The sequence below is a fragment of the Sinocyclocheilus grahami genome, unplaced genomic scaffold, assembly GCF_001515645.1.
Source record: "Sinocyclocheilus grahami isolate Dianchi unplaced genomic scaffold, SAMN03320097.WGS_v1.1 scaffold288.1, whole genome shotgun sequence".
In the NCBI taxonomy this organism is placed as follows: Eukaryota; Metazoa; Chordata; class Actinopteri; order Cypriniformes; family Cyprinidae; genus Sinocyclocheilus; species Sinocyclocheilus grahami.
In genome coordinates, this window is record NW_015505467.1 from 1,432,249 (window position 1) to 1,456,903 (window position 24,655).

The 24,655-nt window shown below is 37.7% G+C and overlaps 2 protein-coding genes across 4 annotated transcripts in view; one reads left to right on the forward strand and one right to left on the reverse strand.

Moving 5' to 3' along the window:
- fhip1aa (FHF complex subunit HOOK interacting protein 1Aa) overlaps positions 1-2,940 on the reverse strand; it is a 24,391-nt gene extending 21,451 nt beyond the window's left edge. For all 3 annotated transcript variants that reach the window (XM_016292583.1, XM_016292581.1, XM_016292582.1), the window contains exon 1: positions 2,717-2,940. The gene's annotated coding sequence lies outside the window, so the exon portion shown is untranslated. The remainder of the gene's footprint in view (positions 1-2,716) is intronic.
- A 5,373-nt stretch (positions 2,941-8,313) lies between these two features.
- Positions 8,314-24,655, forward strand: part of sh3d19 (SH3 domain containing 19) — a 29,326-nt gene continuing 12,984 nt past the window's right edge. The window contains exons 1-2 of the mRNA XM_016292599.1: positions 8,314-8,589; positions 19,363-19,402. Coding sequence (XP_016148085.1) covers positions 8,514-8,589; positions 19,363-19,402 — 116 coding nt within the window. The 5' untranslated portion in view covers positions 8,314-8,513. The remainder of the gene's footprint in view (positions 8,590-19,362; positions 19,403-24,655) is intronic.

The window sequence follows — 24,655 nt, forward strand, 5'->3', positions numbered from 1 at the left end:
TGGGGGGTATTTTGGAGACTGAAAAACAGACAAAAGGGGGGGGGGACAAAAAAAGCAAAAAACTAACACAAAACAACAGGCAAAACCAAGCAAACAGGGGTTAACAGATGTTAAGTTAACAGGACTACAGGACAAAAAAAAGGGCACAAAATAAACAAAGCCTGCTCTTAGCATCACACTTAAAAAAAAAAAAACTTCAGTATCATGTGCCAATACTGCAACAACAAAACACTATTATAGCTCAGGATTTGTTCAAAATGAATTCATAATGCGTTTATTTAATATTTGAAAATGCCTAAGGATAACAATCCTGCCCTAAACACTGCTGAAATCCTGGCATAACAGGCATTCTACACTCTTAAAAATAAAGGTGCTTCACGATGCCATAGAAGAACCATTTTGTCTAAATGGTTCCATAAAGAACCTTTAACATCTGAAGAGCCTTTCTGTTTCACAAAAGGTTCTTTGTGGTGAAAGAAGGTTCTTCATATTATAAAAAGGTAAGAAAGAGATGGTTCTTTAAAGAACCTTTGACTGAATGATTCTTTGTGGAACCAAAAATGGTTCTTCTATGGCACTGCCGAAAAACCTTTTAAAGCACCTTTATTTTTAAGAGTGTATAACATCGATGGCTTGCTAGCATTTCATATGTAGCCAACCAACTGAGAAAAGGCTGTTTGTGTAGGTTTCAAAGGGGAAGGACAAACAAAATGAGAGATCCGAAAAAATGATAGAAAGAGAGAGAATGTTTGCACACAGAGAGCCCTTATGACATGGGTTGTCTCACAAAGCAAGAGAGATGCACGCTTGCTGCAATTACATGAGTCAGATCAAACGCAGAGATGAGACACACCAAATGCTTTTTGAAGTCTGAACGCTCTTTTCAGTCCCATTGAGACATTTTTTTCACCAGGAGTCTTAAGATGATTCAGTGTGAGTAAACCAGATTTATAAACAGAACATATTAAACCAGAAATTAATGAAATAACTAAAGGCAGGGATTTAAAAGATGTTTTTGCACATTGTGACATAATTCATAGTTTAAGTGATGTCATAATCAGTCACTATTGTCATAGCATCCCCTACTGAGTCTAATATCACAGCTATGCAGTCCTGAAGGTTGGTTTGTGTGTGTGTGTTTGTTTTAATCCTCAGCACAAGACAAGGCTGAACCAGGCTAGAGCAAGCCAAGGGTAGCAGTTGGAATTGTCTACTGAAGTTTAGAGAGAAGTTAAAGCTGTTAATCTGGTTTCTGTTAATCTGTAAATGTTGTACAATATCAACCTGAAGTGCTTCTTCTTTCAAAAACCAAACATTCCACTATATTCAGCCAGGGTTATTAAGATATTATAATGAAATAAGGAGCAAATCTGAACCCTAAAATAAACAAAACATTTGAAAAGTTGTAGCACTAAAATGGGAAATTAATAAATACTAAAACAGAGCTAAAACTAAAATAAAGTAAAGCTAAACAGAATAATTTGTGCACATACTATAACAAAATTACTAAAAATTAAACTAAACTGAAAAAAAGAACATTTAAATTATTAATTAAAATCTATAATAGTATAAATACTAAAATGACATCATTCTGCTTGGTAGCTGCTGGAATGCATCATGGACAAGCTTTGGAATGATATGCATGACAGGCAACTGTGACACTTGTACGTCTTTTGCTGCTGTAAGCAGTAATCTTTAAAGGTGTCATATGATGCGATTTCAAGTTTTCCTTTCTCTTTGGAGTGTTACAAGCTGATTGTGCATAGATAAGATCCCTGAAGTTGCAAAGACTAAAGTCCCAAACCCAAAGAGATATTCTTACTAGGACAATCTATTTCCGCTTGTTTGTACTTGGCAAAAACATACAGCTACAAAGTCAAATTACATCACAGGTGCAACCAGAAACTAAGATGTGTGACTTTCACCTGTTGCGAAGAATAACATCACAAAGAGGGACTTTCCTACTAAATCTATCAGTGATTTTCGGAGATTCTCCCAGTGTTGTCATATCTGGTGGTTTCTATGTCTGTTTCTTCATCCTTATTCCTGCTCAGCTCCTCTTTCTTTCCCATCCCCACCACTGTTTGCACTCTCTTGGTCTGATTATCAGTGTGTAAACAGTTGAATATACAAGCAACTCTTGTGGCATAACTTGCTCGAAGTACCAATCCCAGCTTTTAAAACGAGTTACACTTTAAATAAATGTGATCCATGGTTAAAATATAGATATGATCCCTTGTAAACGTGATCCCATAAAAGTAACATAATACACAATCGAATCTTAACACTAAATAAACACTTCACTTCAAATCAACTGAAGTCTGCAAACTATAGGCCTAGATTCCTATTATATCGTTGGGGAATAAAACAACCATTTTCTAAATAATAATAATAATAATAATAAATGATCAAAAGTTTTGCTTCATTTTTCATGTTAGGTCAACAAAGAAGAAGCTAAAGAAGTTGTTTCAGTAAACTACACAAGCTCTTTAGAATAGACTTATGAGTGTGCGTATAGACAACAAGGTAGTTTATTAACTATGTAGTTAGTTATGTAAATAACTAGGATTTTGTTTCATGGCTCCATCTTGAGTTGTCTGTTTTCCCAGACAACCTAAAACAACCTGTTTACGTTCGAACTGCAATAAAAACAAATTCCACAAAATAAATCAATAAAACCGCAACAGCTTGAACAGTATTGTTAAATAACACATACCTCGCCTTCAATGTCCAAACGCTTTTTCTTCCACACCTGACAAACCTTCGCCTCAACAGCTCTGTTTCCCTGTGTCATATTCCACTGGCGTTAAACCGATCATAATCCCGTCTCGTTATCGTTTTCATAATGATAGCTCAGTGCAGATCGCGGCGAAGGTTCTGTTGAGTCCATCAGATGATCACCACACTTTAAAGATCCAGAGATCTCTGCGCCACTGCGCTCGCTCGGTCACCTGAGCGTGGATTAGAAAGGTGAGCTCGATCACAAGCCCCGCCTCTGCTCTCTACACCCGACCGGTGATTGGCTGCTGCTTGGGCGCTTGCTTATATAATTTTTTAATCGTCTGAATTATAACATTACAATTATTAGGCTATTCACGGTACTCGTACGATCATAGTCCAACAGAAAAGAGCTACATTTCTTCTTATTAAGTGTCCTTAAATTATTCCATTTCAGATAAGCGATCTACAGTCATTTAAGATAGACCTACCGTTGTTAATAAATATAAAAACTCGCCACAAGAATAAAAATAATTAACAATAAATTATAATGTCTTGTTGTTCTAACGTACTTATTTGAATAGGCTATTATAAATATATATATACATATATATGTATATATATATGATTATAAATACATATAATATTCGATTATGTCTTCATAAAGTGTGTTGTCTTTTCTATGGGTTGACTGGGTTCAGTATGGCCGTAGACTACCAAAAATGAGAGTACATTTATTTTTTCTTTCCTTTGGTGCGCCCCCCACCATAAGATCCCCACTCCTGTCCAGTTAGTGGCGGTAATGAACCAAAAACCAACTGTAATATATCCCAGAAGAAGAGCGCTTGTCTCAGTAGAATTCTGAAGGAATCCATACTAAAAACACCAGTGATTTTAAAAAGCCAAAAGCACTCAGTGATGGGAGAAACGACGCTTTTTGAAACTGAATTATTAGACTAATTGCTTCGCAAAATGACTCACTTTTAGGAACTGGGTTTTGGAAGCGCTCGAAACATCGCACGCTGGCGACACCTGCTGGTCAAAACGTAAATGGCACGAGAACACAGCCCAAGAGAAGCCCTAAAAAGTGGCTTTACAGAAATCAGACTTTATTGATATACACTGAAAAAAAAAGCTATCTAAAACTTTGAATTCAGAAAATGTCAAACTGAATAAAAGAAGATAAATTATGCATTGATTGAACAAAAAAAAAAAGAAAGAAGGGGGGAAAAAAATCGTTATTGTACCAGGACTGTAACAGTGTTTGAAAATGTGTGCCATCTGTGGTGCGGTGTCAAGAATTGTATTGTGTATGTACACCTAGCCTAAAAAATGCAGGCTGCATTGTAAACACTATAAATTTAAATAGAGAAAGCTATGTAACTGTAACAATACACAGCAGAACAATGTACACATTGTGCTGGATTTAAGGCTTATAGTGCAGTCTTGAGCAGTTGTGCTGTAAAGTTGAATTGTTCCAGGCTATTCTGGTTGGTGTTTTTGCTGTAGAACCAGTCGAACAGTGATATTACAATTGACTGATGGGTGAGGTGTAATTTCTGTGATAACTAGATCTGAAAGTGTGGACAGGAGGTTGTGGTGGTCCAGCAGAATAAGGACAGAAATGTTGAAGCTTTTGCCAGCCACAGAGTTTCAGTGACATGGAACTGCAGTGGGATTACTTCAGTTGTGTTGTTGATGTGTGTGAGTGCAGGTAAAAGGGATGGCAAGAGGGTGAGACATCTTGTAAAATATGGTCTAGACATCGTTATACATGAAAGGAGAGAAGGAGATCAGTTTGTAGAGAGCAGTGACTGGTTGTGGGGTGTAGAGAACTTTGTGCTGATGGTTGCCAGCTTATTCGCGGAAAAAAATGCCAAAGCTACCAGCTGTCAGAGAAGCTTGGAAGGAAGTCTACCACTAGAGATTGCTCCTGGTGCATCTAAATGTCATCAAAGGCTAGTAGTTGATTGTCATTCTCAGAGGAAAGAGGACAGCATTTCTCCAGCACATTATCTTTTTTGTGAGTGTTTTGATCATAAACGCATGTCAAATTATTAGACTAATTGCTTCGCAAAATGACTCACTTTTAGGAACTGGGGTTTGGAAGCGCTCGAAACATCGCACGCTGGCGACACCTGCTGGTCAAAACGTAAATGGCACGAGAACACAGCCCAAGAGAAGCCCTAAAAAGTGGCTTTACAGAAATCAGACTTTATTGATATACACTGAAAAAAAAAGCTATCTAAAACTTTGAATTCAGAAAATGTCAAACTGAATAAAAGAAGATAAATTATGCATTGATTGAACAAAAAAAAAAAAAGAAAGAAAGGGGGGGAAAAAATCATTATTGTACCAGGACTGTAACAGTGTTTGAAAATGTGTGCCATCTGTGGTGCGGTGTCAAGAGTTGTATTGTGTATGTACACCTAGCCTAAAAAATGCAGGCTGCATTGTAAACACTATAAATTTAAATAGAGAAAGCTATGTAACTGTAACAATACACAGCAGAACAATGTACACATTGTGCTGGATTGAAGGCTTATAGTGCAGTCTTGAGCAGTTGTGCTGTAAAGTTGAATTGTTCCAGGCTATTCTGGTTGGTGTTTTTGCTGTAGAACCAGTCGAACAGTGATATTACAATTGACTGATGGGTGAGGTGTAATTTCTGTGATAACTAGATCTGAAAGTGTGGACAGGAGGTTGTGGTGGTCCAGCAGAATAAGGACAGAAATGTTGAAGCTTTTGCCAGCCACAGAGTTTCAGTGACATGGAACTGCAGTGGGATTACTTCAGTTGTGTTGTTGATGTGTGTGAGTGCAGGTAAAAGGGATGGCAAGAGGGTGAGACATCTTGTAAAATATGGTCTAGACATCGTTATACATGAAAGGAGAGAAGGAGATCAGTTTGTAGAGAGCAGTGACTGGTTGTGGGGTGTAGAGAACTTTGTGCTGATGGTTGCCAGCTTATTCGCGGAAAAAAATGCCAAAGCTACCAGCTGTCAGAGAAGCTTGGAAGGAAGTCTACCACTAGAGATTGCTCCTGGTGCATCTAAATGTCATCAAAGGCTAGTAGTTGATTGTCATTCTCAGAGGAAAGAGGACAGCATTTCTCCAGCACATTATCTTTTTTGTGAGTGTTTTGATCATAAACGCATGTCATTTGATTACTTTAACACTATCAGAGAAAAAGTAGAAAATAAGAAGGTTATCTTACTTATTTTCTTATAAAAAGCATTGAATGTTTCTATAATTTTTTCCATGTCAGCTTTCCAAGGTAAAGGCACAATATGCAATTTTCGCCGCTGGAGGGCGCGTATTCAAAATAAACAAAGAGACAAAGGCGTAGTTTGATGACGCTGTGACTGAGTGTGGAATCATGGGAGTTGTTGTCTTCATCCCCACAGCCGATGCATTCCGATGGGACTCGGGCAGAAATCATGTTCATGGATGAGCTAATGATTTATTAACGTAGTAGAATGAAGCAGGGTGAGGCTGAAAGCCGTCGAAACGAAACGAGGCCGCTGAACGAGCGTGACACACGACTCGAAAGCAGCGGAGCTTTTATTATGCCACAGTTGACCGCTTCCACTCCTTCCGGTCGTGCGTATGTGGGGGAAAAAAGCAGCGCTGTTTTATCAGACTAGATACATTTGAAAGTTCTCTTATAATGCTACTCTGTGTGGTCATCACCTGTCTAATAAAACCCATAACATATTAAAGCATCTTTGGTGTTTCCATGTTTTCTACAAAACAAAACGGAAATCGAGGGGTTATGACTTCATTGGCAGGCGACACAATGACACTATGGACACGCTCCGTGTCACTAGTTAAAATTGCTTATTTCTCTGGATTTAAACATTCTTCGAAACATTTGGGATAATGAAAGTACACAAGTCAGCAAAATATATTACACTGTTCTAGTGGTTTTTGGATATTTTAATTTAAAAATCTGACATATTGTGCCTTTAATCACAAAAAAAATATTCAGACTGACTATTTGAAAACAAACACAAGAGGGCAGCAGTGCATCACTTACTATGCATTACTGAAAATCAAAGAACCTTGAAAATCATTTTAAAATACGGATAATTGCAATATCAGTTCAACAACTAAAATGTGTAAGCAGAAAATAAAATAAAAATATATATGCCATATGCAACAACAGTTCAAGCACCAGTGGTTCATGTGATTTAATGATTCATTTGCCATAGAGCTTTTCAAATATAGTGTGCTCTTTAAGTGTGTAGAGAGAGAGAGAGAGAGCCCTCCTGACTGCTATCACCTCTGTCTGCTCACCCGACTTACAAGCCCTCTCCTTCAACAAGACATGCTTACAGTAGTTCAGGCCGGCAGACTGAGACCCCAGCCTGGCAGGGTAAGGTTCCCACTACCCCTTTCAGGAATCAAGTGGTAACCTTGCAAGTGATCCCTCCTGATGAAGGAGACCCAGCCCTACAGTATATCTGTTATGCATTTACCTGTATCACAAACAGAGCTTTAAATCAGATCAGATCAGCTCTTTGTTCGCTTTAGTGGACTGCAGAAGGGGAAGGCTGTCTCCAAACAAAGAATAGTACCTCGTTAGCAGACATTTTAGCGCAGCAGGCAGGGCTTCACCCAACACCTATGAGATTTTAAAATCTCAGTATGGAAGCAGTTTTGTCCCAACATTCATAGCAACTTTGCAAACCTTAGCTATCCGTGCCATGATAGCGTATGTAACCTAGGCTAGTGTGTCATGTTCTTTTTAGTGAGAAGAGGCTTTCTTCTGGCAACCCGTCCAAACATGCCATACTTGTCTGGTATTTTCTCATTGTACTGTCACAAACTTTATCATTTAACATGTAAACTGAGGCCTGTAGAGTCTGAGGTGTAGTTCTTGGGTTGTCTGCAATTCCTCCGAATATTGTACGGTCTGACCATAGGGTGAATTTCACAGGACGTCCACTCATGGGAAGATTGGTTTTGGAAAGATGGTTTGGAAATGCCCTTATTACCCTTCTCAGATTTATGGCAGCAACAATTGCTTTTTTAAGATCATTGCTGATGTCTTTCCTCTGTGGCATTGTGTAAACACACACCTGAAGGCTCCAGACCAGCAAACGGCCAAAACTTCTGCTGTCATAGAGATGCTCACACTTGCTGATGATCAGTTAATCAAAGGTATCTGCTTAGCAGTGCCTGACTGTTACTTACCCTCTTTAGGCTATATATGTTAACAGTAAGGGTATCCATAGTTTGTCACCCATGGCTTTTCCATTTTGGCCTAGTTGTTTTTTAAATAAATAATGACACTGTGTGATATGTCATGTGTTGTTGTTCATCTGAGCTTTTATTTTCCAAATTTGAAGACCTGCCAAGGACCAGATTTTTTTTTTTTTGAATTATGTCCTGATATGGAAAACAATGGAATTCAAAAGAATGTCCTTTCTTTTTCACATGACTGTATATATATATATATAGCAGCAGCTGGAGTAAGTTCTTTTTAGAAAATAAGTTAGCCTACCTTGGTCAGATTTTTTCCCGCCCTCTGCTGAACAGCATGCACAGACACGCGTGCACAGCATATTGTGTGTTTGTAAAGATGCTCGCGCCGAGCTCAGGGTTCAGTTCATCACTCTCCGTTTAACAGACACAAATCTGCGATAGCCTAACTCTAGTCATAGAACTTACCTTTCATTAAGTAAGAGATTTATTAAGTCCGCGTTTTTATCGTCTGCGAGAGGGAGAATTCATCAATCTCGTTAGTTTTGTGCTATATACGGAACACGGACATATTGTTATAGCCTACTAATGGCTGAAGCCCGCTATGAAGATGGAGATGCAGATTTTTCAAATGCTGTCATTACGAGAAGAAGAAATTCAGCAGGTAGGACAGTTATTACTGTTAAAATTATTAACGAAGATTAAAACTTTATTAGCCTATTTAGGGCTGTGACAGATTTCAGATTCGTGCTTCAGTTCCACAAGACAGCGAACTTCTGCGACTTTCTGGAATTTCAGGCTACAGTAGGCTACCTAATATTATCGCAAAGGTACCATTTCAATTTCATTGAATTATCACTCACTTCCCCTAAAGTTAGGCTACCTTGTTTTTGCTTTTTGCAACTTTGTTCCTACTTTTTGTCAGCACAGATATTTAGGATAAGAAAATCAAACAATATCAAAAACATCTTTTACATTTTGGACATTTCTTTACATGTTTATATTGCAACATATATTTGATTTTATTAACCTATTCCGATCAATTGTAAATAGGTCCTGTTAGTAGATACACCCAAATATAAAAATGGGATCATACATGTGTGAAATCAATTGTGAACACTACACTACTAGATGTCAGTCCTGTCAAATGTTTGAATTCATCTTTAAAAGCATTCTGTACTCCCGATTAATTCACTCAATAAAGTGAATGCATTTTTTAACAATATTAATAATACATTTTTGTCACATTATTTATTTATCCAATGGTGCTGACCCATATTTGACAGCAAAGGAAAACACATTCTGTGAGAAAATGGAAGGAGTTGCCCTCAAGTCATACATAAATACCTCTTAACATGCTGAACAGATTAACCTAGATTAATAACTTGATAAATAAACCCGTTTTTTATTTTGTAGGGGTTTTTTTTCACAATGCTCAAGAATCAGTGGGTTAATAAACTTGCTGAGTTATGAAAAATCAGCTGAAGTGTTTTGTTACATGTCAGTTTTGTTTTTGATAGTTTAATGACTTTTTATGTTTATTATTTAGCCTGTTATTATTTGGTTAATAACACTGAACATTAACCAAAATTGATCTATAGTGGAAAGTTCCTCTTGGTCTCCTCAGCATTACTCTGGTAGAGAATTGGTGAGTCAGCAGTGAGTGGCAGTTAAAACAGCAGCTTACAGCTTTCCACTGTGTTGACACACAACAGGTGACACAACTGAGGGAACAGGAGGCAGCAGCTGTGCTTGTTGCAGCCTGTGTGAAAGTATACCATCTGTGCAGCGTCATATGTGTGTCTGGACAGACGGCATATCTGTCTTAAACTGTCTTTCACATGTTCTTCAATCTTTCATATGATTTTTTTTATGTTGGTCATGTGACAGGACAATGAAACTGGTTTCAGTGGGTACAGATATATCCATATAACATACAGTGTCCAAAGCCTTGCTCATCTCTCCTCTGCTTAAAGTCTCCTAAAGTCATGAAGAAATGCTCCAGTTTCAACATGTTCCAGCAGACTATGATATCATAGCAGTAACTACTGTCTGCATTGCACAGTACCTGCCAGGAAAGCCTTGTGTTTATAAAAACGTTACACAGTATTAGTTCTGGACTTCGAATTAGATTTTCGAGTGGTGTTTTGTGCTTGAATGGCTGGGATTTTTCATTGACCCTTTTTGTACGTTTTTACATTTTTATGCCAGTGATAAATAACCGTGTTTTTTGAGTAAACCATTGATGATTTACTCAACCAATTTAGCCAATTCATTAAACAGGGATTCATTGGGGAACAAAATATCACCGCTTTGTGTTGTTTGAAGATGTGAGCTATTGAACGGGAGTTTTCCCTGCTTTCTTTAATACGTACATGAATACAGTAAATCACACCTGCCTTGACTAACAAAAAATAAATTGACGTTTGCTCAATACCAACTGTTTTTGATGTTGTGGCTGTGTTTCAATTTAATTGGGTTTACATATTAGTTTAATGTTTAAATGCAGGGTAGGTGATTTGGTTCAAAAATATTTTTTGTTATGCTGGTTAAAAGTGTCTTCACGTCCCAATAGCAATCACTAAGTTAAGTGGTCTAAATGTATTTATATTGTATGTGGAAGGCGTAGGACCATGAAATGTTCGTTCAATCATATCGCTCGGTCCGAGGGCTACAACAGGCTGTCCTACCACCTGTCAGCATATGTATTTGCCTACCCCCGTGCACACTGTTCAGTGCATTCCATTACGCTATTGCAGACCAAGCGAGAATGGAAGTCATTATTATTGTAATAATATGCACTTTGTACAGTATTGTTTTCTTGCAGGTGAATGTGTTGTCTATAATGTGAGTTTCACAGCTCATCCAGCATTGCACTGACAGTGTGTCTGATTAGAGTATGTGTTGCTTGTTGTGTCTTCTGGGAATGTTCTGTGCCCAGAGAGACTGCAGTGTGACTCATTGACATATTTAATCATCAGTGACCACATCAGGCTGCTGTGTCAGTGGCATTTTACATTTAGAGGACAGACATCTGTGATTTTGCCTGCTGCATGGCTTCTCTCTGATTTCTTTAAATAAAACAAATTTTTTCTTTTAATATTTATGTTGTACAAAAAAGAAATTGTGCTTAGGCCTACAGGTAATATAAACATATTTTTTTAAATATACAGTACATCTTTCTATGCACAGTGTGTTAACAATTTCTATTAGGAATATTTCATCTGATGATTAAATTGTTTTCATAATTAACCCTCATGTTGTTCCTATGCTGTATGCGTTTCTTTCTTTTGTTGAAAACAAAATAATATATTTTGAGGAACATTTAAAGGGTTAGTTCACCCAAAAATGAAAATTGGCTTGTGTTTTACTCAGCCTCGAAGCAACCTAGGTGTATATGACTTTCTTCTTTCAGACGAATCCAGTCGGAGTTATATTAAAAATTGTCCTGGCTATTCCAAGCTTTATCATTGCAGTCAGCGGGTGTTGCAGTTGAACAGTCCACAAGTCGTCAAATAAAGCACACGCATTCATAATAAAATGTGCCTCACACGGCTACGGGGGTGAATAAAGGCCTTCTGTAGTGAATCCATGCGTTTTTGGAAGAAAAATATCCATATTTCAAACGTAATAAACACTTTTCTTTCACTTCCGTTATCTGTCATACACAGAAGCCGTTGTAGCATCTCGACCAATCTGACACACTAATTTTTATTTGATTTAACAAATCAATTATTCATTAGATTAACAAATCGTCACAGTCCCCTCACTCAATAAACTGGATGCCAGGATTTCTGCTGAACACCAGGCCCCCTGGTCACCATGACAACTAATCATGATATCACTGGTTTTATGACCCCAACAGCAGCTTACAGCTTTCCACTGTGTTGACACACAACAGGTGACACAACTGAGGGAACAGGAGGCAGCAGCTGTGCTTGTTGCAGCCTGTGTGAAAGTATACCATCTGTGCAGCGTCATATGTGTGTCTGGACAGACGGCATATCTGTCTTAAACTGTCTTTCACATGTTCTTCAATCTTTCATATGATTTTTTTTATGTTGGTCATGTGACAGGACAATGAAACTGGTTTCAGTGGGTACAGATATATCCATATAACATACAGTGTCCAAAGCCTTGCTCATCTCTCCTCTGCTTAAAGTCTCCTAAAGTCATGAAGAAATGCTCCAGTTTCAACATGTTCCAGCAGACTATGATATCATAGCAGTAACTACTGTCTGCATTGCACAGTACCTGCCAGGAAAGCCTTGTGTTTATAAAAACGTTTAAAATGTACAATATTTCAGCGTTACACAGTATTAGTTCTGGACTTCGAATTAGATTTTCGAGTGGTGTTTTGTGCTTGAATGGCTGGGATTTTTCATTGACCCTTTTTGTACGTTACATTTTTATGCCAGTGATAAATAACCGTGTTTTTTGAGTAAACCATTGATGATTTACTCAACCAATTTAGCCAATTCATTAAACAGGGATTCATTGGGGAACAAAATATCACCGCTTTGTGTTGTTTGAAGATGTGAGCTATTGAACGGGAGTTTTCCCTGCTTTCTTTAATACGTACATGAATACAGTAAATCACACCTGCCTTGACTAACAAAAAATAAATTGACGTTTGCTCAATACCAACTGTTTTTGATGTTGTGGCTGTGTTTCAATTTAATTGGGTTTACATATTAGTTTAATGTTTAAATGCAGGGTAGGTGATTTGGTTCAAAAATATTTTTTGTTATGCTGGTTAAAAGTGTCTTCACGTCCCAATAGCAATCACTAAGTTAAGTGGTCTAAATGTATTTATATTGTATGTGGAAGGCGTAGGACCATGAAATGTTCGTTCAATCATATCGCTCGGTCCGAGGGCTACAACAGGCTGTCCTACCACCTGTCAGCATATGTATTTGCCTACCCCCGTGCACACTGTTCAGTGCATTCCATTACGCTATTGCAGACCAAGCGAGAATGGAAGTCATTATTATTGTAATAATATGCACTTTGTACAGTATTGTTTTCTTGCAGGTGAATGTGTTGTCTATAATGTGAGTTTCACAGCTCATCCAGCATTGCACTGACAGTGTGTCTGATTAGAGTATGTGTTGCTTGTTGTGTCTTCTGGGAATGTTCTGTGCCCAGAGAGACTGCAGTGTGACTCATTGACATATTTAATCATCAGTGACCACATCAGGCTGCTGTGTCAGTGGCATTTTACATTTAGAGGACAGACATCTGTGATTTTGCCTGCTGCATGGCTTCTCTCTGATTTCTTTAAATAAAACAAATTTTTTCTTTTAATATTTATGTTGTACAAAAAAGAAATTGTGCTTAGGCCTACAGGTAATATAAACATATTTTTTTAAATATACAGTACATCTTTCTATGCACAGTGTGTTAACAATTTCTATTAGGAATATTTCATCTGATGATTAAATTGTTTTCATAATTAACCCTCATGTTGTTCCTATGCTGTATGCGTTTCTTTCTTTTGTTGAAAACAAAATAATATATTTTGAGGAACATTTAAAGGGTTAGTTCACCCAAAAATGAAAATTGGCTTGTGTTTTACTCAGCCTCGAAGCAACCTAGGTGTATATGACTTTCTTCTTTCAGACGAATCCAGTCGGAGTTATATTAAAAATTGTCCTGGCTATTCCAAGCTTTATCATTGCAGTCAGCGGGTGTTGCAGTTGAACAGTCCACAAGTCGTCAAATAAAGCACACGCATTCATAATAAAATGTGCCTCACACGGCTACGGGGGTGAATAAAGGCCTTCTGTAGTGAATCCATGCGTTTTTGGAAGAAAAATATCCATATTTCAAACGTAATAAACACTTTTCTTTCACTTCCGTTATCTGTCATACACAGAAGCCGTTGTAGCATCTCGACCAATCTGACACACTAATTTTTATTTGATTTAACAAATCAATTATTCATTAGATTAACAAATCGTCACAGTCCCCTCACTCAATAAACTGGATGCCAGGATTTCTGCTGAACACCAGGCCCCCTGGTCACCATCCGTTCTGGCGGAAGGCGTATGACGTATGCGCAGTGTGCACATCTCTGAGATATGCTAGTCTCGCGAGTTTGTTTATAGGAGCAAAGGAAGGAAAGTTTCCTTACTTTAGCAAAGGAAAACCAGTCTCCTCTTGGCTTATATCGAAATCCTCCGACATTTTTCTTTGCAAATCTACAAATGCGGTTTGTACTTCTAATTCATGACTGGTGTTTTGTTTTGTTGTCTCTCCGCTTTCGTCACTAATCACGCAACGCCGACGTGCTACGACATGGATATTTTTCTTACAAAAACGCATGGATTCACTACAGAAGGCCTTTATTCACCCCCCGGAGCCGGGTGAAGCACGTTTTATTATGAATGCGCACGATTTATTTGACGACTTGTGGACTGTTCAACTGCAACACCCGCTGACTGTAATGATTGAACTTGGAATAGCCAGGACAATTTTTAATATAACTCGGACTGGATTTGTCTGAAAGAAGAAAGTCATATACACCTATGCTTCGAGCGTGAGTAAAACACAAGCCAATTTTCATTTTTGGGTGAACTAACCCTTTAAGGAACTGGTTTACATTGTATTGACAAAAAACATTTAGACATTTATCTTTGAGACAATTGTCTTTTGTATTCTAGCAAATATTGATGGCAGAATTTTAATTTTTACATGAACTATTCCTTTAAGGTGCGCCAGTGTGTTTATCTCTACAGTTATCTCTATGATTTGGAATGAGGCTTTATGAACAGGCCTCTAGCACTTTCAAAATGAATTTAGTTTCTAACCTGTGCTGTTTGCTGCAATCTGGAAGACTGATTTTAGGTCAGTGTGAAAAGGTTTTGTCTCTCAGTACAATGAGTAAAAGTGTTGTCCTGCACAGACAGGCTATACACACAGAGACACTCTGTCAGCACAAATGTACCCCGTAGACTGTTCATAATGCCTTCTAACTTGTCTAAACCAGCTCTTTATCCACAAAAGTCATGTCTCACATTTTTTTTTTAGCTGAGAATAGGAATCACTTTGATGTCTCAAAGTGTCATAAATTTCAGAATGAGAGCCTTCTTTAATCCTCCATAAATTCTAGTTATCCTTTGCTTTTTTTATTTTTCTCAAAAGCCCTGTTTACACCTGGGGCAGATTGCTTAGACAAGTCTTATAAACACTAATCATCTAATTTTTGTCATAGCTTGTTAAAGTCAGTTAATAAAAAATGGATTTGTCTAAGTTAAATCCAAAATGTAAGACTCATTACAATTTGGGTAACTTCTAATTGGTCAGTTATTTAGACATGGTCTTAACATAGTGGCTGTGTTTACGCAACCAGCCCCTGGTATTAACATCTGTCTCATGTGATCCGATAACAAGGGGTAGGCAGAGACCGACTGACATTTACACCTGGTATTAACATGCATCCCCTGTTGCCACTTGTGATTAAATTACATTGAGTCTTATTTTGTCATCATGTCAGTGTGTATGTAAATAAAACACCAAAAGCTTGCTCTGATATTTGATTTGTATCATTCTTAGTCAGTGTTAGGCACAATGTTTTTGTATGAAGATTAACGTATATTAATTATATTAATGATTGTACTGTATTCATATAACTTTCGGAGAAGTAGGACCCACACAAATTGGGGGTCAAACGCACTCGGGCACGGTTAAGATTGCCTAGTGTGAGTACACCCTTATTCTCCCGCATCCCGCACACACACGAGACTCTACCCGCACTCGCCCATCAAGTGTTGTCCCGCGATAGTCCCGCAGGAGTGCAGGTCTCTACTCGGAAGGTGCCTGTTATAATGTTATAATCGAGGCTCTGGACTCTGAGCATAACTTGTTTTTCTATAACAAACTATAAAATATTTTCTATAAAAACTTTAATGCCCTGGCAGTGGCAAATAGCTTTGGTTTTTTATATTTAATTGGATTCATTTAATGTTTAAGTTGGAATTTACAAGAAATATTTTAACTGCTACTCTGTAAAAGGAATACTGCTGTAAAAAAAAAAAGCACCTTATTTGTTTAAAGTGTTTGCAAGCTAAATGTAATTGAACTTTTGTTCATATAGCAGTATATTTTTAAAGAAAAAAGTGCGCAATACTCTATTTTTGAACTCATTATTGAATTTTGTGCATAACATTGCGATTAATCGCGATTAAAAAAATTAATTGTTGCCCAGCGCTAATATGTATTGAAGCATGGCAATTTTTACACGTGAGCAATTCATGATTTTCAGTGTCTCAGAGCGACATGGTTCACAGGAAAATGCTGCTCCACATGTAATCCATCTCTGCAAGAACTGTGAGTGTGGGCTTATAACATGCATTTGAAAACACAACCAGTCTTCCCAAATTTCTATTGGGAACTTCTGTCTCTTTATACTGATCTGAGACTGAGACCAGTTTTGTATAATCACTTGTAATAATATCAGTACTCTTTTAAGTGAAAGCTGGTTGCTATCCTACTATCAGCACAAAACCGCACCATCTTCCTGGAGCAGTGACAGTGATAAAGCAGATAATGTATTGTGATATCAGGATGTATTTGTATACGAACTGCTCACATTATTAAGGTGGGCATCTGTACTGATAGGTAAAGTATGTGATGTGTTTGGATGGAGGGCCAGTATGTATTATATGTGTGCGAGAATATTTGACTATTGGTTAACTAATGTTTTGGTGCACTAATGTCAGAAGAGAAATACTTCCTGATTGACTGCATTCCTGCATGGCACCCTGGTTGTGTCAACATACCTAATGAAAAAAAAGAGACGTCACTTTCACCGGGAGTTGTGCTTCCTCTTGCAAACATTTGAATCAGAAAGTGGGTTATGAGTCTACTTACTGTTCTCTGCAATATGCAGGTAGGACTATATATTTCCAGTTCTTTGATATTTTGTCTTTTATGCTTAACTTGTAAAAAATACAATGATTTAAGTGATAATAATATAAACTCAAATCAATGACTTAACTAATGCTATTATGAGTGAGGTAGGCGATTTCACTTTCTCGTAGCTTTGACAAACACACACACACAGAGTCACAGTGAGAACAGAAACTGGGCCCAGCAGGTGTGTCTGGGGACAGTGATAGGTCAGTAGACAACTGCAACAAAGACCCCTTTGCCAAAGCAGTCATTATGTTTTATGAGTTCACTTTCATTACCTGGGGAAAGTTAAACATTTTCTATGAATGCTCAATGCTGTCAGGAATAACAAGGATCCTATTTTTGTGTGGTGTAGTGAAACATGCTGGTCTTGTTCTACAAGCTTTGTAGTTTCATAAGCTTTAATAATGTGTTATTCAAGATTCAATATTTTTATTTGTCACATACATGGTTATATACAGAATATATGACCAGCAGTGAAATGTAAGTCAGGTCCGCTCCAATTTAATAATACAGTGTAATTATTAAAGAATGCAAACACAAGAAAAATATATATAAATATAGGTATGGGAAAAAAAATTAGGGATGCACCGATATGAAAATTTTGGCCGATACCGATAATCCTTTATTTTTGAAAGCCGATAACCGATATGTTGGCCGATAAATCTATATCCAAATTTTTATATACTTTTTGAGAGCCTGATTACAAAAAAGGTCTCATCATTAAAAACCACATCCCGAACACTTCAACATAAGCAGCCTAGTTTGAACGGTGTATGTTTTAAAAATAATTTTACTCTCCCATTACCAAATTTAGTCATAAAAAAGTCTTACAAATAAAATAATGCAAACAAGTCACTGGACATCATTACACGTGTAAAGAATCAAAATGAATGCGCCATAGATCAATAAAACGGAATAGCCTCTGCACGGACAATAATTAAATGATTTTAATTACTAAACCATATTGTTGATGAAAATAATAAGAGAACAATACAAGTGGTTGTTGTTATTAATAATATATCAATGATTTTGAAAAAGTAACAAATTAATACCACTGTTTTAAATAGCAGCCGTTTGAGCTGCGCGTGCTGAAGCTGAAGAGCTGAATGAACATGGTAAACTGAAGTGTTTTGCTGGCAGCTTATTTAACTCAAGGAAATGCATCCTGAGATTAATATTAATACAACATAAACATAATATTACAACTTATATATGTACAAAATGACGCAGTTATTGCATGCTATAGTCAGAATGTGTGATCCTGTTGTGGATGCGCTCTTCCCATAACAACGCGCTGAAACACGGCAACTAAACCCAAAGAATTCACAACGTTTTATTATAATAATGTTCTCATTAGAATTTTATATACACGACATTCCCAATCATAGTTATTAATGTTGTGCACTGCTGTTTGAGTTTATCACCGGTAAACTGAAGCGCTCTTTTAACTTAACCAAACGCATTCTATATGAAGATTATCAGATATACATCAAATAAACACAATATTACAACGTACAATTGCACAAAAGGCTGCAAACGAACAGCGCACATCTGAAGTGTCTCTGAAGGAAATAATGCATTATTTATCGGCTTTAAGATATCGGCCAAATTTTCTTATTGGGCCGATACCGATAACAGAAAAAATTAGCATTTATCGGCCGATACCAATATGGTGGCCGATATATCGTGCATCCCTAAAAAAAATTATAATAAGAATAAAATAAAATGTGCAGGACAGTATACTGTAGACTTAAATATTAAGATGAGCAGGAATGTACAAGAGAAGAATGTGCAAACAGGTTGTACAGGGTAGTTCAATAGCAGCAATAGAGTTAAAAAAAAAAGTAAATAAATAGAATATAACAGAAATTGCTGTGTGCAAGTGGCAATGTCAGTATATTAAGTGTCTTACTGATAATTAAGTAAAGTCATGTTGGTGTTAAGAGACTGAGTTTGAGTTTAGGAGCCTGATGGCCTGGGGTAAGAAGCTCCTCCTAAGTCTCTCGGTTTTTGCCATCAGGCTGCGGAAGCGCTTACCAGATGGCAGCGAAGTGAAAAGACAGTTACCAGGGTGGTTGGAGTCCTTGATGATTTTAACAGCTCTGCGTTTGCAGCGTTTGAGGTAGATGTCCTGTAGAGAGGGGAGAGCAGACCTTATAAGTTCAGATATGCTCAACATGTGTTCAAAAGTGAAAGGGGAGACAAATGAATGTGCTTTACCTCTGAAACCAGGAACCTGTTGTAAGAGCTGTTAAAATGGACCTGAGTGATGTGAATGCTGAGCGAGGTTTCATGAAAAAGTGTGTTGTTGGTGTTGTAGCCTTTAGCTCTCTCCTTAAAGCTTTGCTCTTTAAAACAGGTTTATCAGTACCATTAACCAGCCAAACAGACAGCGTCACTACTGCCAGCTGTGCCTGAGAATTTAGTCACTGCATGTAGCAAATATTAATTCACAAACAGTTAAATAAAATGTGTTACAAAGAAATTTAGTTCATGCTTTATGCTTTGTGTTTTGCAGACCGTTCAGAAAGAAATAAAACAGAACACTTACATATAAGGTAAGATGGAAACAACATCCTCACACACCATTTGAGAACTTCATTAAATATGTAAATAACAAAGTAAACTAGGGATGCACCGATATGAAAATTTTGGCCGATACCAATAACCGATAATTCTTTATTTTTGAAAGCCGATAACCGATATGTTGGCCGATAAATCTATATCCAAATTTTTATATACTTTTTGAGAGCCTGATTACAAAAAAGGTCTCATCATTAAAAACCACATCCCGAACACTTCAACATAAGCAGCCTAGTTTGAACGGTGTACGTTTTAAAAATAATTTTACTCTCCCATTACCAAATTTTGTCATAAAAAAGTCTTACAAAATAAATAAAATAATGCATAAATAATGCAAACAAGTCATTGGACATCATTACACGTGTAAAGAATCAAAATGAATGCGTCACCAATAAAATGGAATAGCCTCTGCACAGACAATAATTAAATGATTTTAATTACTAAACCATATTGTTGATGAAAATAATAAGAGAAAAATACAAGTGGTTGTTGTTATTAATAATATATCAATGATTTTGAAAAAGTAACAAATTAATACCACTGTTTTAAATAGCAGCCGTTGAGCTGCGCGTGCTGAAGCTGAAGAGCTGAATGAACATGGTAAACTGAAGCGTTTTGCTGGCAGCTTATTTAACTCAAGGAAATGCATCCTGAGATTAATATTAATACAACATAAACATAATATTACAACTTATATATGTACAAAATGATGCAGTTATTGCGTGCTATAGTCAGAATGTGTGATCCTGTTGTGGATGCACTCTTCCCATAACAACGCGCTGAAACACGGCAAATAAACCCAAAGAATTCACAATGTTTTATTATAATAATTTTCTCATTAGAATGTTATATACACGACATTCCCAATCATAGTTATTAATGTTGTGCACTGCTGTTTGAGTTTATCACCGGTAAACTGAAGCGCTCTTTTAACTTAACCAGATGCATTCTATGTGAGATAAATCAGATATACATCAAATAAACACAATATTACAACGTACAATTGCACAAAAGGCTGCAAACGAACAGCGCGCATCTGAAGTGTCTCTGAAGGAAATAATGCATTATTTATCGGCTTAAAGATATCGGCCAAATTTTCTTATCGGGCCGATACCGATAACAGAAAAATTAGCATTTATCGGCCGATACCGATATGGTGGCCGATATATCGTGCATCCCTAAAGTAAACATTAAAAAGATTATTTTGTTATGCACAGTTAAAAGTTACAATTGTAATTGAGTTGTTCTGCTGATTGTCTAATACTTGAGGCTCTAGTAGTCTCTATGTGAATAATGAATCAATCTGATTCAGCAACACTGAAATCTTGTCTAGTTTGGTGCTACATATCTTTGAATGTTCAGCATCAGTGTATTGTTAGATGCATCATGTGTAAATGGCTGTCAAAAATTAACCAGCCATTGAAGTTTACATATTACATTTTGACCTCTCACAGTATGCAAGATCAAATTCATATGTACTTGTTGAACATTTAACTTCAAAATAATGGCCATTAATAGTGAGGCGCTTTTCTGGGATTTAGGGATTGGCTCACTTTCAGACACAAGATCATCCTGGGTGTTTAATAATGTCCAACAGTGAACATGCATCACAGGAGAATTTTGAAATTTTTCAGCATGAACGTTCAACCACAGTTGAATTTCCACTTAATCTCAGATGATGTATTATATTGTATATCATGGATGTAAATGCCATTCTTACAATTTTTGTGACTTCTACTTTGTCTTGCTAAAGCTAATTTCATAGCTAGCATCTACTGTATCTAAAAATATGCACAGTTAAATATTTACACTTTAAGTTATATTTACCTTAAAACATTTTTTACCTTGATTGTTTTATTAACAGATCACATATTTGGTCTCAAGAATGCTCTTGACTGTTAGTAGCCAAATACAAAAACTTTATTAGGGGCAAAATTGCTTGTCGTGTTGAGAACAACAGATTGATATAAATAATTATCTTTATTAAACTCCTTATTTATATTATATAGTGTATAACATACAAAATAATTGACACTTTTTTGATGGATTTTTATATTTTAAGTAAATTATCTCACAGTTCTGACATTTTTTTTCTTGCAATTCAGACATTTGTTTTCTCAGAATTGTGAGATATAAACTTGCAATTAGGAGTTATAAAGTCAGAATTGCGAGATTTAAACTGACAATTTTGACTTTTTTAAACAGAATCGCATAAACACGAGTTATTGCGAGTTATAAGCCCAATTGAGGGAATGTCAGGCTAGCCCTGAACATGCTGACAACACATAGTGTTGCTTTAATTTAGCTCCAAGGCAACAAATTAATGCAATTTTATAAACAGTGCCTTATTAAACAGATCGCTTTATTTTTGCCACTGTGTAATGTCAACAGCCAAAGGCCATGAATCAACCTGTGACAGAACTGATGGATATTTGTGCTTGCTTCTTGCTGAGCTAGTGATGCCTGTACAGTGGGAGACATCAAGGGTGTGAATCTAACTTGTCAGCTGGTTCTCATTTGAAGCAGAGCTGAAGCTGCCTTTGAGAGCTTGCTGGTGTACTGGCCTGGCCAGACTCTCTCTCTCACGCTCACTCTTATGTGACACATCACTTCAGCTATGCAGAAAGCAGCAACTTTAAAACGTCCACATAGTCAGGAAGTGAAGTCTTCTGCTTGAAAGATCAAAGAGCTTTTAGCAATGAGCACTGTAGTTTTTGGAAGGGATGGTGTTATCTGCTCTAATGGATTCTTTTAAAACGTCATACATCTACTAATCTAAGGTATGGGATAGATGCCTTCATATCTTTGATGTCTCTTTAGGTTTTGTGCAGTGTTGAGTTGTCCTTTATTTGCTCTGTCTTTTTAACACTGTAGTTTCTGTGGTACAGTATTATTATTAGATCCATTTCATTGTGCTGTTCAACACACTGGTTAAACCAGTAGAAATGAGCAACTAGTTGTAAAGAAAGGAAAAGACATTAAATTGAGATGTAGAGTAGTTAAAGCAAAGTTTTATGAAGTAATGCAATAAAAGTTAACATTTTGTGTGTGAGAAATAACGGTCACCATAATCTGTTGAAGATATTGTGGTAATAAAAATCTTAGTTAGTTATAATAGTACATGGATGTAGGTATTAAACATTCTACCGTACTGTTCAACAGTTTGGGATCATTAAGATTTTATGATCTTATGCTCACCAAGGCTGAATTTTTGGTCAAAATACCTGTACATAAAAACAGTAATATCATGAAATGTTTTTACAATTTAAAATAACTGCCTTCAATTTTAGTATCTTTTAAAATGCTATTTATTCATGTGATGGCAAAGATTAATTTTCAGCAGTCATTACTTTCAGTGTCACATGATCCTTCAGAAATCATTCTAATATGCTGATTTGGTGCTCCCTTTTTCATTATTATGGATGTTAAAAAGAGTTGTGCAGCTTAGTATTTTTGTGGAGACCATTATACATGTTTTCCAGCATTCTTTAATGAATAGAGGGTCCAAGAACAGCATTTATTTAAAATAGAAATCTTATAATAAATGTATTCACTGTCATTGTCACGGAATGCCAGGAGAAAGAAAACAAGGTAGATCCAAGTGCAGTTGTTTATTAAGTAACAAATGAACAGAACAAAAGCGCGGCAAAAGGTAATCCAAAACGCAGAACTGAAAACACGATGAACATGAGACCACTATGAACTCAGAAGACAATACAAAATAGCAGCAATGACAGAGTGAGCAAGGTATATATATATATATATATATATAGCTGGGATAATGAGTAAATGACTAACAGGTGATAATGACCGGAAATAATAAGCAGGTGCTAATGATCAGACAGAATGACAGACAAGAGACTATGGGAAATGGAGTTCACAACATATAACACAAAAACAGGAGAGTGACCTCAAGTGGCCAGTCCAGGGCACCACAACCAGACACTGTGACATTACCCCCCCTCTACGGAGCGGATACCAGACGCTCCACCAGAAAACATAAAAAGTTCAGGAGGGAGGTGGAACTGAGGCGGACCAGGGGGGGGGATGGTGGGCCAGGACCATGCCAAGGAAGGGGTTTCAGGGAACTGAGGTAGACCAGCGTCTAAGAGCGGAACCGGCAGGGTGGAAGGCCAAGGCAGGGCCGGCAGGATGAACCAGTTGGGCCCCAACCATACAGGAACCCCAGCAGATAGCCAGGACGGAGCTGGAGGAATGAGCCAGTGAGGCTTCTGCCACACCAGAACCCAGGCGGCCAACCAGGGCGGAGCTGGAATCCTGTCAGGCAACATTGGTGGGACAGAAAACCCTCTCAGCAACTCAGGAGTACCTGAAAACAAGAGCAGAGAGAGTTTAGTATCAGCCTCAGCGGCTGCAACAGGACAAGCAGATTGCTCCGCAACAGTCCCCGCTAGCTCCCGGACTGGAGCGGGCTCTGGACTGGGCTCTGTGAGCTCCCGAGCTAGACTGGACTCTGTGAGCTCCCGGACTGGAGCGGGCTCGCTGAACTCCCGGACTGGAGCGGGCTCGGGAGTGGGCTCGGTGAGCTCCCGGACTGGAGCGGGCTCGGGAGTGGGCATTCCTGTCCTCCTTCTCACCCTCCGCCGCTTAGTGGGAGTCTGAAGGATAGAGGTGGTGGGAAAATCCCTGCAGAAGGTTTCTGATTGGGCTGGTTTTGCCCACTGACTTCGACCCTGGAGATATCTGACGAAGCCCCAGAAGTCTAGGATCTCGAGTCCTTTCACCTCCCACTGGGGCAAAGGATTATCCAGACAGATGTTAAGGAGGTCCTTAAGTGCAGCATCATTGTAATTTAGGCCCACCGCCAATGTCCAAAAGGTCTGGGCAAACCCACCAACCTCCATTCCTTCCTGCCTCCAAGCCATCAGAGTCCGGTGTCGGATCACTCGCGCCTTCCCTGTGGCAGGAGGGACGATCCGAAGGTCCATGATTCAAAAAAGGAAAAACAAACTGCTGGATCTTGTAGTAGCTGCTATTTTCTGTCACGGAATGCCAGGAGAAAACAAGATAGATCCAAGTGCAGTTGTTTATTAAGTAACAAATGAACAGAACAGAACAAAAACATGGCAAAAGGTAATCCAAAACACAGAAAACCGAAAACACGATGAACATGAGACAACTATGAACTCAGAAGACAATACAAAATAGCAGCAATGACAGACAGAGTGAGCAAGGTATATATAGCTGGGATAATGAGTAAATGACTA